General features: G+C 40.2%; 1 protein-coding gene across 9 annotated transcripts in view; it reads right to left on the bottom strand.

The window, feature by feature from the left end:
* The window catches only part of cdkl5.S (cyclin dependent kinase like 5 S homeolog), a 177,788-nt gene that overhangs the window by 54,568 nt on the left and 107,389 nt on the right, over positions 1-15,831 (bottom strand). For all 9 annotated transcript variants that reach the window (XM_041583556.1, XM_018249045.2, XM_018249048.2 and 6 more), the window contains 2 exons: positions 8,220-8,265; positions 82-218 (listed from right to left, as the gene is read on the bottom strand). In XM_041583556.1, coding sequence (XP_041439490.1) covers positions 82-218; positions 8,220-8,265 — 183 coding nt within the window. The remainder of the gene's footprint in view (positions 1-81; positions 219-8,219; positions 8,266-15,831) is intronic.

Below are 15,831 nucleotides of genomic sequence, written 5' to 3'. Positions count from 1 at the left end.
TGGCACATATTACCCACTTTCACAAAAGACAATGTTCTATATTCAGGTATATTGTCCCAAATGACTTTCCCATCCACCTACTTTTTCAACATATTCAAATACTAGGTATAATTTTCCTCGTCTTCTAAATGCTTCCTTCAACTCCACTATATTTTCTTGCTTCAGGGTGCGAAGCATTTTAAGTTCTCGCAGGGTCGTCTCCTTGACTTCTTCATTTTCTGAGAAAAGAGGAAAAGAAAGATCAAATTATAAGTGTGATAAACATTACTGCTCCACCTTGCTTGAATGTCATGCTGGCGTTCCCTCAGCGCTCTTCTGTTAAAGTGGTAATTACAGGCAACAACGCGGCGTTCAACCATCTCTCAATTTCACTGAATTAGGAAACAAGATATGGACAGCTATTCACTGTACAGGTATGGGATTTCTTATTCGGAAACCCAGTGTAAAGAAAAGGAACACCATCTCCTGTCTATTTTAAGCAAATAATGCAAATTTTTTAAAATAAATTCCTTATTCTTTCTAATAATAGAACATGGGCAATATCATTTGTAGTGATGTGTGGGTCTAGAAAGATGGACCTGCACCTGACCTTAACCTGCTGCAGGCTCCTATTTATATACTCGCGCATGCCCTGCTGTGATGTCATATAAGAGACACGGCACTCCGGTGCGAGTATATAAAAAGGGCCGCATCCAGGTAGAAGTGAGGCACTTGAAGGTTGTGGGAAGGGTGGCCCGCACAGTTTGGGACTGTGACACCAGGGGCCCATCCAAAAACCTTAGACCAGGGGCCCACCAAAAAACCTTAGACCAGGGGCCTACTTTCAGCACTATTATTATTTCTCTCCTCACTCAGCCTCTATTCGCCTAGTATCTTTTCTTTACGTACTATAATCCATTATTCCATCTATTTAGCCTCTTTTTTCTCATAGAAATAGGGAATGGCCATGAAATAGGCCAAATGTTTAGCAGCATGAGGGCCCACTGCGGCCCACCGGGACTTTTACTGGTATCCGGTGGGCCAGTCCGACACTGAGCCCACAAACTTTGTGCGGTAGTCGGCCTGTGAACCCACCCAATCCGCTGGTCCCTTGGGCTTCGGGTCGGCCTGCGCTAATCACTGGTGATGTTTGATTCCAATGTTAATAAATATGCCCAGAGTCGGACTGGGACGGCAGGGGCCCACCAGAAAACCGTGGCCCCACTTTCCAAACTATTATTCCTACTCTCCTCACTCAACCTCTTTATTTTTCTAGTTGTTATTTCTACATAATATATTATATATTTTTCCATTAAGCCACTTAAAGAAATAGGGAATGACCATGAACTTGGCCAAATTGTTAGAAGTAAGAGGGACCACTGACACCTGGGCCCACAGGGACTTTTCCTGCTACCCCGGTGGGTCAGTCCGACACTGAATATGCCCCATGGTGTAGCATGTCTAGATCTTTAGTTCTCCTTCAAATCTCTGTCGACTTCTTGCTTCAGAAAAGGCACTTTGATAAACGAGAGTAAATATTTCATATTTTCTCCTTCCTGGCTTTCAGAAAAACACAGCGCAGACTCCATCAATAACATGGGATGTGGGTTTCTTAAACTAATTGGCTCCCAAGATGACAATGCAGTACTTTAAACAACAGCACTTTATTTTTAAATATTACATTTGCCTGAGGCAGACATATATGTGCATCTTAAAAAGCAGTGGGAGATTTATAATGGCAACGATATTTTTATAAAACTGACGTTTTTATGTAGCATTATTCCCTGATGCCAATGAGCAAACACAGCTAAACCTGCTTGGTGCCCGGATCCTGTTGTTAGCCTCTGTGTGCCAGTCCCACAGTCAGTCAGAGCTGTGGGTAAGAGGGGGAGACCGTTCTGCTTATCTAGTCAATTGTAGAAAGTAATAAAGTTAACTATGATTTGTTTACACTTGCCACTTCAACATTTAGATCTGATTAATATACACTAACTGCCCCTCACCCACACAGGCATTGGATGTTAGTACCACCAACCTGTGACTAAATAATGCAAAGAGCCAGTGGCATAACTACCGGGGGAGCAGGAGGTGTAATTGCACCAGGGACTGCTCCCTCTCAGGACCCGCCGAAGATCGAACTGCAGTGCTGTAGTAATCCGCGCGTCTAGAAGGGTGGGGGAGGGGCCCGGGTGCACATCCTGAGCCCGGGCCCAGAAGACTCTAGTTACGTTACTGCAAAGATCCCCTACATTTGCAGAGCTCTCACAAAGTGGATGGTGTACATTTCTATGGTCTTTCCCTGCAAATAGGCCATGTTGCAATGACAACAGCTACTGACCAGCAACAGAGGTACCACTCAAACGGTGTAACTGCTGATCTAAAACCACAAATTAAATTGGGTCAAACCCAAGAAGACTCTAAGGGGCAGATTTGCTAAAGGGTAAATTGTCGCCAGCGACCGCTTCGCACACATCGCACCACTTTGCCAGGCGCAAATTCGCTACCACTACGCTAATTCACTAATATGCAAAGTTTCGCCCGGGGCACCGAACGCTGACGACTTTTGGCAAGCGTTACTTTGGCAGTGCGAGCATTTCATAGCGAAGGTGCGCTAGCGTTCGTTTGTGCCTAGAGAGTGATCTTGTGCTTAGGTCAATTTGCATACGCCGGTACATTAAAGTTGTATGGACGTCTTTATTATAAATGTTGGTGCAAATGCTTGAAGTGACCGCTTTTTCTTATACATGTCCAGGGAATCTTAAAAAAGACAAGAGTTAATATAATGCCCTACACATGAGCCCACTGTAAAATGAATGTTCCATATGTTATGTAATGTCTGGAGAAAACCGGTTACCCAAAAAAGTTTGTCAGCCAAAAATTTAAGTCAGGACTTTTGCAGGCAATTCTGCTTCAAAAAAGGAAAAGTCGCCAGCGTTTTTTGAACTCTGATGCATTTTCGGCTCACAGGATATGATGTAAGTGACAGATTGAGGAAGATGTTGCTTCTCTGTAGCACTTCGCCTGGTCTGTGGTGGAGAAGGCAACTCTGGCAAAAGAGGTAACGTTCTGTAAAATCTGCATTTTAGTGAATTTGCAGAGTAACGTCCGTTCGCCAGAGTGAAAAGTCGCCTGGCGATAGAGTGCGAATGACCACTAGCAACAATCTGTTTCACTAGCGATTTGGCACCTGTGCCTGTTAGTAAATTGCCGATGTCCTTGCGGGTGCTCACGCTAGCGAATTGGCGCTAGCGTAGCCACTTTGCTCCTAAGTAAATCTGCCCCTAAAAGAGAAAACATCTATACCAGACACAGGTTAGCACAACTGTTCCTGCAGCAAGGGTCCCAGAAACACATTTGTAACCACACAGATGGCTAGTGATGAGTGAATAAATTCGGCAGGCACCAATTCACTGCAATTTCTGAGTTTCTGAATTTCAGCCACGCATTGGAAAAATCGCTTGTGTCAAAACCACCACACATCAACATTATTCGGAAGCCCATTGGCTTTAACGCGTCAAAAATTAACGTGAGCGTCAGAATTGACGCGGGCATCAAAATTCACGTTTCGCGAATTTTTCACCAAGACAAATTCGCCCATCACTACAGATGGCTAATTTTGAGATAATAGATGGGACCCAGAAACTTTGCAAAGTCGCCCGAAGTTGCCTCACGAAGAAACTTTGGGGCGACTTCGGAAAACGAAGCGCCAAACATTCTCCGACAGCTGAATGTGGAATGAGGAGTTTTTAGTTCAACTATGCTCGGACAACCAGCTGATGAACAATGGAAACAAACAATAATACATGGAAAGGTTTAGCATGGCCTTACAAAAAACGGTGAGGGTTTCTCAGAGATGTCTGCAAAATGAATAGTGGCAGAAGAGCTTGAAGAGTATACTCATGCATGGATACTTCTCTCTTTTAATAATTCAGTTAACATGGGCTTGGGTAAAGATTCCACCTAACAACAGTTACTGATATGCAGAGGCAGGAGAATAACAAACAAACAGTGAATGGTTTTGTACTAAAAGACTAAACAATGAAACAGGTCAAAGTCTATTGGGGACAAACTGTGCTAAGTTAACATTTAGGGGCAGATTAATCAAGGGTCGAATTTTGGACAAAAAAAACTTCGAAATTCCAATAAAAAAAGACCAACCGAAATTTATTTAAAAATGATTAATTATAAAAAAAAAGTTTTCTTTTCCAGGCGAATAAGCCATTTTAGTTCAAATTCGAATAGTATGAATCGGAGTAATCGAGCGTTCAATCAAATTCAAATTAAAGTTTTTTAAAAGTCCACCAATTGACTCCAAATAGGTTCTAGGAGGTCCCCCTAAAACAGCAATTCGGCAGGTTTTAGATGGCGAATGGTCGAAAAATTCGCATTTTCACTTCGACCCTTGATAAATCTGCCCCTTAGTATGTTATAGAATGGCCAGTAGTGATGGGCGATTAAATTTGCTAGGCATGGATTCGTAGCGAATTTCCGTGTTTCACTGCGAGACTGAGCCAAAAAAAAAATCTGCGTGCACATAAAAATTGTCATGCGTCAAAATTATTCGGACGCCCATTGACTTTAATGCATTTGGACAAAATAGTGGCGAGTATAACAATTGTCGTTTGCGTCAAACATGTGGCACTAGCCTTAGGGGGAAATATTCTACAGGGCGAATTTTCGCCTTGGAAGGCTCCGCCACACTTCGAACAACTTAGTCAGAAGTTAATTCGTAGCACATACGCTTATTTATTAAAATGCAAAGTTACATCTCGGCAGACGAATGCTGGCAAAGTGTCGCCAGTGAAAATTCTCTAGTGCAAGTATTGCATAGCGATCTTTCACTAGCGTTACGTTCTGCCTAGTGAAACTTACGCTTAGGTCTATTTGAATTAGGGATGCACTCAATTCACTATTTTGGTTTTTCAGATGAACACCGAATCCTTCACGAAAGATGTGTCCAAATCCTAATTTGCATATGCAAATTAGGGGTGGAAAGGGGAAAAACATTTTTCCCTCCCGACCCTAATTTGCGTATGCAAATTAGGATTCGGTTCACCGGGCAGAAGGATTCGGACGAATCTGAATGCTGCTAAAAAAGGCTGAATCCCGAACCGAATCCTGGATTCGGTGCATCCCTAATTTGAATAGGTCATATATACAGTATGACTTTATTAGAAACGTTGATGCAAATACTTGAAGTGGCCACTTATTATTAAAAATGTCCATTGAAGCAAAATAAAGACAAAAGAGATCCTCTAATGCTCTAGACATAAGCCCACCCTAAAACAAATGTGGCATGTCCCGAAAACAGTTAAAAAAAATTACAGTTACAACTTTTAAACATAATCCCACTTTAAAATATGAAAAAAACGCCAGTTTTGTCTTTTCTTATTACTTTCTGTTATACAGGATTTGATGTCACTGACATAACATTGAGGAGGATGTAGCTTCATCTTATCAGTTAGCCAATTATAACCTATAATTCGCACTTTGATGAATTTGCGGAGTAACGATCGTTGCAAATTGGCGATGTGGCTGCGGAGTGTTGTTTTGGCAACTTTTCTCTAGTGAAGGGCACTTTGCTTGCCCTTTAGTAAATTTGCCCCTTAGTATTCACAAATTCAATATTCAAGCTACAAGATAATTACATAGACGATAAAGACCAGTGTTGCAATTGCAGTCCATTGTAAAGGGTTTCCAATTCAACCCTGGGTTAATAGGAGCAAGCATTTGTTTGCAGCCAGCCTTTGGAATAGATAAGTAATTTTATGGCATATCCAAACCACTGTATACATTTTATACTTTGTGCTAAAACACCAGCCATATTGGGTGGAAAGGGGCGCGGCAGCCACAGGATTGCCCACCCAATTTTTTAATATAAATATAAAAAGGATCCCTGGGAAAGTCAAGAAGATGGCAGAATGGTGCTCACTAGGTCAGTTCCCTGGGCCTGGTGCATTTTTGAGTTAACAGGAGCATCAGTCTAGATTTTGAGGATAAGATTTTAGTCACTGGGGTTCCTAACTAATTGCCCCACACACACACACTGATTATGATTTCCTTCTCCTTCTTTCTGTTGTATTTTATTTATACCTGCAGCTGAATAAGACTTTGCAAAAACAGCTTTTTATCAGCTCAGAAGGTATTTTGAGAAACAGCTTTTAATCATAATAGTGAAAGAGCTGGCATCCCTTCCTATGGCAAATGTAAATAATTGACATGTTGGGTGGGTGCATCTAGACTGCACTGACATGCTCAAAAGAACCAAACCCAATTAGGAGTAAAATCAGGGATGTTTCATCCTCTAGTCTAGAACATCTAGTCTGATCATCTAAAATCATTAAGAGATGCTGGGGGTGGACAGACAAGTTTTTTCCCACTTTAGCTAGGCAGCATTAAGCTTTGGATTTCTCTATAAGATGCCTCTATTGAGTGCCTAGAAGACAGTTTGCTCTGAAAAATTAATTATTATTATTTTTAATTATTATGCAGTACAATAAGTCAGTACAGACTATGGATGCACTGGGTGTACATTTATACAAAAGCAAAGGGGCAAATTCCCTAACCGGCAAAAATTTGTCAGCAACGGCTTCACAGCCATCGCAACACTTCGACAATCGTAAATTCGCTAGGACAACTCTAATTCACTAAAGTGCGAAGTTTCGTCCAGGGTGCCGAACAATGGCAAATTTTCACTAGCATTACTTCGGAAATCAAAGCGCATTGCCTAATTTGCATATGGCGGAAAAATATAAAGTTGAATGGACGTATATGTTGCAGAAAATACATTATACTACACAAGTCCAGGGAACCTTAATAAATAAAATAGAGTCGTTATAATGCCCTACACACGAGCCCACTGTATAGTTAATGTTCCATATGTTAAAAAATGGAGGGGGGAACCAGACTACCCCAAAAAAAATTTACGGACCTTTGCAGGCTATAACTCTGAAAAAAGAAAAAGGTAACGTTCAGTAAAATTTGCATCTTAGTGAATTTGCGGAGTTACGTCCATTCGCCAGAGCAGAAAATTCGCAGAGTGCGAATGATCACTAGCGTCTGTATCTTTCACTAGCGAAGTTACGCCTGCACCCGAAATCTGCGAAGTGCCTGATTGACGTCACGCTGGCGAATTTTCGCTAGCATTAGTCACTTCGTTCTTTAGGGAATCTGCCCCTATGAATCAGCCCTGTGTGCCATTAACCTTAGTTTGGAAGGAACTAATATGTCTGGGTTTCGTATCTATAGGGAAGACTGGACAGAAGCACACCTACAACGGAAACCCCTACGAGGCACTGAGCATAACGTGCATTTGGTCACTTTCTAAATAACAGATAATAGATTTCCATCTCTGTATGTTACACTCTAGAAAGTACAACATGAAAAATTGAAGCCCATGTCCCTGATCCACCCTAACCACACCAAATTCCAAGCTTATTCAACCCAATTCTTCCTACAATAAAGACAGTTCATATATATGGTGGTAGAACCTTTACTCATACACCAGAGATAATTTTCTAGGGAAATTGGCAGGCACAACTTCATGTACAAAATTCATGAGTGGCAATATCCTAATGCTATATGTTCCTTTACAGTAATTGGTACACATTCAGATTTGGTTAGTTAAAAGCGGGGTTATCTATCAAAATCCGAATTTATCTGATTTTTTAAGTTAAAAAAAACTCAGACCGAACTAGAATCCACAATTTGACCTTATTTATTAATAAAAAAAAGCACAATTTCATCGGATCTGAGAAAAACTAGATACAATCAATCGAAAATCCGAATCATACATTTTTAAGGATTTTTTTCCTGATCGCTAGGTTTTTTTCTGGCTTTTTCCCAAAAAGTCAGAATTTTTTGGATTTTTGCTAAATCCATCCACAGAAACTTCCAAATAGGATAGGGACCTCTCCCATTGATTTATATACAACCTCGGCAGGTCTGAGATGCCAGATTTTAGAGGTTTTTTTTCCACAATTCAGATTTTATAGTAAAAAAAAACTTTTCAAGTTTTTTGCCATTCAGACTTTAATAAAGAACCCCCTAAATGTGTGATTTTTTTTTTAAATGAAAAAAGTCCGACCAGACTAGAATCCACGATTTGACCTTATTTATTAATTTTAAAAAAGCACAATTTCATCAGATCTGAGAAAAACTCCGAAAATCCGAATCGTACATTTTTTGTCACTAAAAACTTGAATGATATACATACAGTAAATGCATAGATATATACTTACCTTCACTATCTTTAAATTTCTTGATAGCCACAATTTCTTTTGTTTCCTAAAAAAAAACAAAATACAGTCAAAAAAAGTTCATTGCTTGAAGATGCCCCTGGACTGCCATTTCTTTCCTAATCTGGTTGGTCTGATCAAGGAAAATAATCAGGGGTCCACTTTTTCAAGAAGTTGCACAAACAAAAAGGTTGGTTGGGTACAGGGACAGAAAGTCACCCTTTTAACATGTTTCTCAGGCCTACCTACAGGTGTGCTACATTCCCACAAAGCATCTTTAAGAGGAATAAGCTGCATCATGCTGCCCATAATAAACTCCAGAAGGCTTATTTATGACCACAAGTCATTGGACGAACTGACATCTTTCATTACAATTCCTTGAGTCTAAACACACTCCCTGCACATTCATATCCTTCCATATGACCCTTTTAGTCTGCTTCACTCTGACACTGCCCAAAGGAACAACTTCAAAGAGTAAAAAACTAAAATGGGATGGTGGGACCTTAGGGTGCAAAGACTTCATTGAAGACAAGGAAATACTTTTATCTGTGAATGTCTATAAATTAAAGACCCTCTTCTGCTGCATGGAAGATTCATCCACCTGAGTGTAACTGCAAGCCAATAAACTTGTGTCTGCTCTGCACCCAAAAACACCCTTTCGCACCACTTCTACAGCCATCAGTGCTGTGACTTGGTTTTAAGCTCTTAATATGGTTCAAGTGCAGGACAAACCATACTTTAAGCCATATACTTCTTCAATAAATGCATCTAAATGAGATGTTTACTTAGCAGTTCATCATCACTACTACATATTAATACTTCTCATTTGTGAATATATAAAATTCCACTCAAAACAATGGAGCAGAAGTCTGAGTGTGCAAACACCAGAGTTGATGGCAAACACACATGGACAAAAGAAGAAAATGACATGTTCTGTTATTGTATTTCCATCATGAAAAGACCACATCCAGGAAGTTAAAGGTGTCTACATTTTACATTAGTCTAACATCCATCTCTTTAGGATATTTGTTATAGGAAGCATCATTTTAGAAAAATTATTGGTGCCAAAGAAATCAGATTGGCTACTTTGAGAAGGAAAATAGTAACCTTGATCAGGGTAGGTGTCTATTAAGATAGCACTATTGGTTCTGACTCGTGAAACAAAGTATCAGAAGCCAGCTTATTATTGACATGGAGAATTGAGTACAGCTACATTGCTTTATGAATAAGAACCAGTGCAGGGATAAACATACACTGTTCAAGCACAATTACAAATAAAAACACTGACATTTTGTTATTAATATACATTTGGAATTAGCATTTAGTTTCATTATAATAAAAAAAAAACAGATGTGGGTGCAGATTCCTTTTATTCACTGGAGTGACCTGTAGATTGATTAGAAAAGGCTAAACTTGACAGTCACCTCTTTATTCAACTTGACCCAATAATTAATTAATGAATCCCTTTCATTATTTATTATTTCCGGTTCCTTAACATGACTCCATTCAGTATAATCCTGTTTCACAGTCTCGGAGCTAAAAGGCCCATACGTGTAGGCTGTATAGACGCCTCAACAACAGATGAGAAGAAACTATACATGCATAATATATATTCAATTCATTCCACTTGGAGTTAAGGGAACACTGAGCTCACATTAACAACATGTGTTTTCCTAAAACTCACATTGATGCAAAGGGAAGGCTTGCTTCAGTGCTTTTCTGTGCAGAACAATTATGGCTGATTTGTCCTAGACCACCGTTATAGATAGAACAAATGTTTTTTTTATGTTTCTTTTTCACACAGTGCAAATAGGGCAATTATAGGACATTTAAGGGACATTTAAGGGGTGACCTGTATTTTTGTATATAGCTACAGTAAGTATAATTTCCAGTTAATGGACTGCATGGTTAGGGACCCTCTGGGAAGGTTTTGGAGAGAGGTAAGTCCTAGGCCCAGCAACCTTGTTGACAGTGGTAAATTTGGAAAAAGAATAAGCCTCTTTGGCCTAACTAAAATCATATCATCATCACAGACCCTTGAAGTAGGTGCTGTCCAAGTTCCAGTGGGGCTGTTGTGTGTGTAGGACTACCAAGTAGCAGGAATTTGTGAAGCTCATCTGAGAGACAGCTATGAGTAAAGGCAGCTATAGCCCCAGTGTCGTACTGGCCCACCGGAATACCAGGAAAACTCCCGTTGGGCCCAGGTTTCAGTGGGCCCTCTTGCCTCTAATCATTTGGTCTACTTCAAGGTCATTCCCTATTTATTTATGGCAAAAAAGAGGATTAATAATGGAAGAATAGAGTATAGTATGTATAGATAAAAGACTAGGAGAATAAAGAGGTTGAGTGAGGCGAGGAGGAATAATAGTTTATAAAGTGGGCCCTTAGCCTAAGGTTTTCTGGTGGGCCCCTGGCATCAGAATCTGACACTGTATAGCCCCACTGAGTATTCACTTTATGTGCTAAAGCCACATATAGGGATACAGTATGTAGAGGAGCTCAGGTTAGTCCAGGAACCTGACAGGTGCAGGAGGAGCAGCAAGGAGCTGGGTGGCATGCTCCAATACAATAGAGACAGCATATGAAATAGTGTCTCTCTGGAGCAGTCAATGGCTCTGCTGTGGGCAGGGGTAAGTCACAGGATTGAAACTGAGAGATGAAGAGATAGAGTGAGAAGGAGACACTTGAAGTGAATTAGAGAAGTAGGTGAAAGTGGCCGAAACAAATAGTCCCACCAACCAGGGCCGCTTATGCCAGGAAATCTGTGCTATTTGTCCATGACTGTGGAACGATGCTGCAATAAAGTTCAATTTCTGGTTTGCTGCAAAGTGTGTCTACCTGATTCTGTACACCAGTGATCCCCAACCAGTGGCTCATGAGTAACATGTTGCTCACCAGCCCCTTGAATGTTGCTCCCAGTAGCCTCAAAGCAGGTGCTTTTTTGAATTTGTCTAAGAGGCAAGTTTTAGTTACATAAAAAAACACGTGTATTGCCAAATAGAGCCTCCAGTTGGCTGCCAGTCCATACAGGGGATACTAATATCCAATCATAGCCCTTACTTGGCTCCCCAGGATTTTTTTTCCTGTTTGTGTTGCTTCCCAAATCTTTTTATATTAGAATGTAGGCCATGGTTAAAAAAAGGCCTGACAGTAGAGGCCTGATACAAATGCAAGTGCCTAACAAGTTTGCAAACCTACCTCTAATTTTTCTTTAAGCCTTCTGCATGTAAACATCCAGGTTTTCTGCTGCATACAAAGTGCTTAGGTAATTCCTGATGGTGGTACTAAGGAATGGTATGGCTATAAGTGCAATCATACAGTATACCAGTACTGACACAAATCCATGATATTTGCCTATTGCAACACCTATACAGTAATCTAATGAAAAAGTCAACCAAGTGTCATGAGATACAGCTGTCATCTGGGTAATGTCTTTTGTACCTACCACCTGTATGTGAAGTTTCTGTACTGCATTGAAAATAGCTTGAACTGTTCATGCATGTATTTATAACATAAAATGATGTAAGATTAATATTTGTCTCTGTCTTCAATGTGCCGGAAGCCATTCAAACACCAATGGGATTAGCGAGTAAAGCGCAGCAAAGGAAACAGCTGTTTGCCCATGTCTACATTAGCAATGCTTTATGCATTCTTGCTTGCCTCTTCCAATGAGCTAGCTAAAGCATCAATTAGTCATGGACCTCTGAGCATATAAAACAAGTCGACTGTGGACTGAATAGCTATTATGGAATGTTTTGACTGTTAAAATAAAAGGTTATGGTAAAAGAAGAACCCAAACCATTTATTTAAAGGGGATCTGTCACCTTAGAAATAATTCCAAATCCTATTTAATGATGTTAGTCAAGCAAAATAAAGCTGTTCTTCAACTGTTTTCTTTATGTGCCCGACCCATACCCGCAATCTGCAATCCGCATTCTTACCCGCTTGGAACCGCTACCCGACCCTACCGTAAGTACCTTATCTGCAACCCGGACTCGCGACCTGCTGACCATCAAGAATCAGGAAGTGCTGTCATTGTAAACTGGAAGCGACATCATCGGAAGTAGACGTGATCATAAAAAAAGGAGTAAAACAGGAAGTCCGGTCATTGTAAACTGGAAGTGACGTCATCTGAAGTAGCCGTGGCCAGAAAAAAGGAGTAAATATCGATATTGAGAAGACCTGCGGCCCGACCCGCAAACCCGCAGAACCGCGTCTTTACCCGCACCCAGAACTTCTCCCCTCAACCCGCAAGGTACTGCAGGTACCCGACCCGCTGCAGGACTCTAACTGGTGCATCTCACGTGAGTGGCATTGGAGGCAGATCTGAAAAGAACATTTTAGGTAGCATTGTAGCATTGTAGGTAAAAACCATGGCGATTTGCATTTGAATTTATTACTTTGCACTGCATTCATGAATGAGTACCTTAACTCAGACCCCTGAAAAAAGTGAAAGAGCCCTAACGGGTGCAAAATTATACCCCGTATGCTCATTTGTTGGCACTAACGTCAGGGGCCCGGCTGTGGTCTGCACCTGCTGGCACATCCCGCAATTGCACATCTGAATGACACAAGGAGGGAGATGCCTATGCACCTCCCCACTCCTGCCCCCCCTCTTTTCTTTGATCTTTGCACCCTGTCCGACAAGCAATCAATAACCCCTCTTGAATTAGCCCTGAACAATTTAAAGCAAGTCATAAAAAGAATGCATATACTGTAGCTAATTGGTCGATATGGGTAACTTCACTAGTGCAATTTAAAACCTATGCGATTAAAAGGGATACTGTCATGGTTTTTTTTTAAACGCATCAGTTAATAGTGCTGATCCAGCAGAATTTTGCACTGAAATCCGTTTCTCAAAAGAGCAAACATATTTTTTTATATTTATTTTGAAATCTGACATGAGGTTAGACATATTGTCATTTTCCCAACTGCCCCCCACTTGTGCTCTGATAAACTTCAGTCACTCTTTACTGCTGCACTGCAAGTTGGAGTGATATCACCCCCTCCCTTTCCCTCCAGCAGCCTAACAACAGAACAATAGGAAGGTAACCAGATAGCAGCTCCCTAACACAAGATAACAGCTGCCTGGTAGATTTAAGAACAACACTCAATAGTAAAATCCAGGTCCCACTGAGACACATTCAGTTACATTGAGTAGGAGAAACAACAGCCTGCCAGAAAACAGTTCCATCCTATAGTGCTGGCTCTTTCTGAAATCACATGACCAGGCAAAATGACCTGAGATGGCGCCTACACACCAATATTACAACTAAAAAAAATACACTTGCTGGTTCAGGAATGAAATGTTATATTGTAGAGTGAATTATTTGCAGCGTAAACAGTGTAATTTAGAAATAAAAACGACATTATAAAAATCATGACAGAATCCCTTTAAAGGAAAACTATACCCCCAAACAATGTAGGTCTCTATTAAAAGATACTGAGTAAAACAGCTCATGTGTAAAACCCTGCTTCATGTAAATGGACCATTATCATCATAATATACTTTTTTAGTAGTATGTACCATTGGGTAATCCTAAATAGAAAATTACCATTTTAAAAAATAAGGGCCGCCCCCTGAGATCGTACGATTCACTGTACACACATACAAACCACATGTAAGGTCACATGAGCCAATTAACAGACAGAGTTCTGCCTTTTGCTTCCTCACTTCTTCCTGTTACAGTTAGTGTTGTAGTATTTCTGGTCAGGTGATCTCTGAGGCAGCACAGATAGAGCCACGAAATGATGGTTCAAGGCAAGAGATGTAAAAGGGCAATATTTATGTAAATATATATTCCAGTTTGGTAAGATTCTATAATATGTCATTCAATTTGATTTAAACTATCTGTTGCTTAAGTATTCATTTTGGGGGTATAGTTTTCCTTTAACCCATGATGCTATTTAGACATATTCAATGCAAAAATGGAAATAATATGACATGTAATATGTAATATTACATCGTAATTTTTGTAATTCCTCAGACTCTTATCAATTGAGTGCAACAGTTATTAAGCACACAATAAAAATTAACAATTGAAGAAAAGAGCCACCTCAGCGACTTTACAAAAGCAATACATTCTAAGCACTAGTCTGCAATAAACCATATTCTCCAAATAGTGATGTTTCCATCATTTACAGACAGACTGATTAGTGGAAAGAATGAATTAATACACAGCTGGCAAAAAGAGACCATATGAATCATGTTTTTACTTCATTATGTAACTGGCAGATATTGGAAATGTCAGCACTATTTAATCCAAAAAAAATAACATTATTCAGAGCTTACGTAGATATGAGTTATTGTATTCTAAAAAAAGTGCCTGCTGCTCTACAGGCTTAGGTCGGCCGTAGAAATCAAAACAAACTTTAATGGGCAAATTAGAGAAAAATTGGTCTCTGCGTCCTTTGAAACTGTTAATTTGCTACAGAATTCTTTATTTTCAGACTACATTTATCTACTTTTTTTTTGCTATACAGTAGTTGCCTTTTCCTTACTCTAATCTTATCTTTTTTTCAGAAATTAGGAGTATAATTTGTAGATTTGTGTATCTGTCTATTGTGATTAACTGCGGCACTAATAAGATGTTACTAAAAAGTGGGGACTTAAAACTTTGCAAAACCAACCAAGGGCACCATAAATTCCCATATGAATTCACCAGCAGGTTTGTAGCCATTGTTCTGGTTGAGAAGGCTATGGGGCAAATTTACTAAGCGGTTTAAAAATTCGCCAGCTTCGCAGGCAGCGCAACACTTCATCATGCGAAAATTCGCTCAGACAACGCTAATTCACTAACATGCTGGCGAAGTTGTGCTTGCGTTAATTCGGCAAGCAGAGCGAAGTTGCGCTAGCGTTGGCTAATTTACAAACGGCGGGAAGTTAAAGTTCAATGGACGTATATATGTTGCAGCAAATACATTACATTACACAAACCCAGGGAACCTTAATAAAATAAAATAACGTTTTTATATTGCTCTACACATGAGCCCAGTGTATAGTTTATGTGTCATATGTTAGGAAATGTAGGGGGGAAGCCGGTTACCCCAAAAAATATATACGCTCTTTTGCAGCCTATCACCCTGAAAAAAGGAAAAGACGCCAGTGTTTTTTGGGACTTTGAAAAATTTTCAGCAATTTTTTTAGGAACTCCTATCTACTCTATTGCACTTCGCCTGGTCTGAGGTGGCGAAGGCAAGTCTGGCGCAAGAGGTAACGTTCAGTAAAATCCGCATCTTAGTGAATTTGCGCACTTATGCCCCTTCGCCAGAGCACAACTTCGCCTGGCGATTGAGTGTGAATGAGCACCAGCATCAGTCTCTTTCACTAGCGAACTTACGCCTACGACCGTTAGTAAATCAGCGAAGTACCAAATGACATCACGGTGGTGAATTTTCGCCACCGTTAGTCACTTCGCCCTTTAGTAAATTTGCCCCTATGATTGGATTTCACCCCAGCATCTATCAAAGCCATTAGCAGTTGGAATGGAACAGTGGAAAGAAGCAAGACATGAAAATTCTCTATTGATATAGTAAGGACACTCGAAATACAGGCAGATTGTAAAGATTGAGTGATCCTTGTAACTGGACATAATTCTCATGTTCTCACTATTGC

Source organism: Xenopus laevis, chromosome 2S (genome assembly GCF_017654675.1).
Source record: "Xenopus laevis strain J_2021 chromosome 2S, Xenopus_laevis_v10.1, whole genome shotgun sequence".
Lineage (NCBI taxonomy): Eukaryota > Metazoa > Chordata > Amphibia > Anura > Pipidae > Xenopus > Xenopus laevis.
Note: the sequence above shows the minus strand (reverse complement) of the source record. Positions and strands in the feature narration are given on the sequence as shown.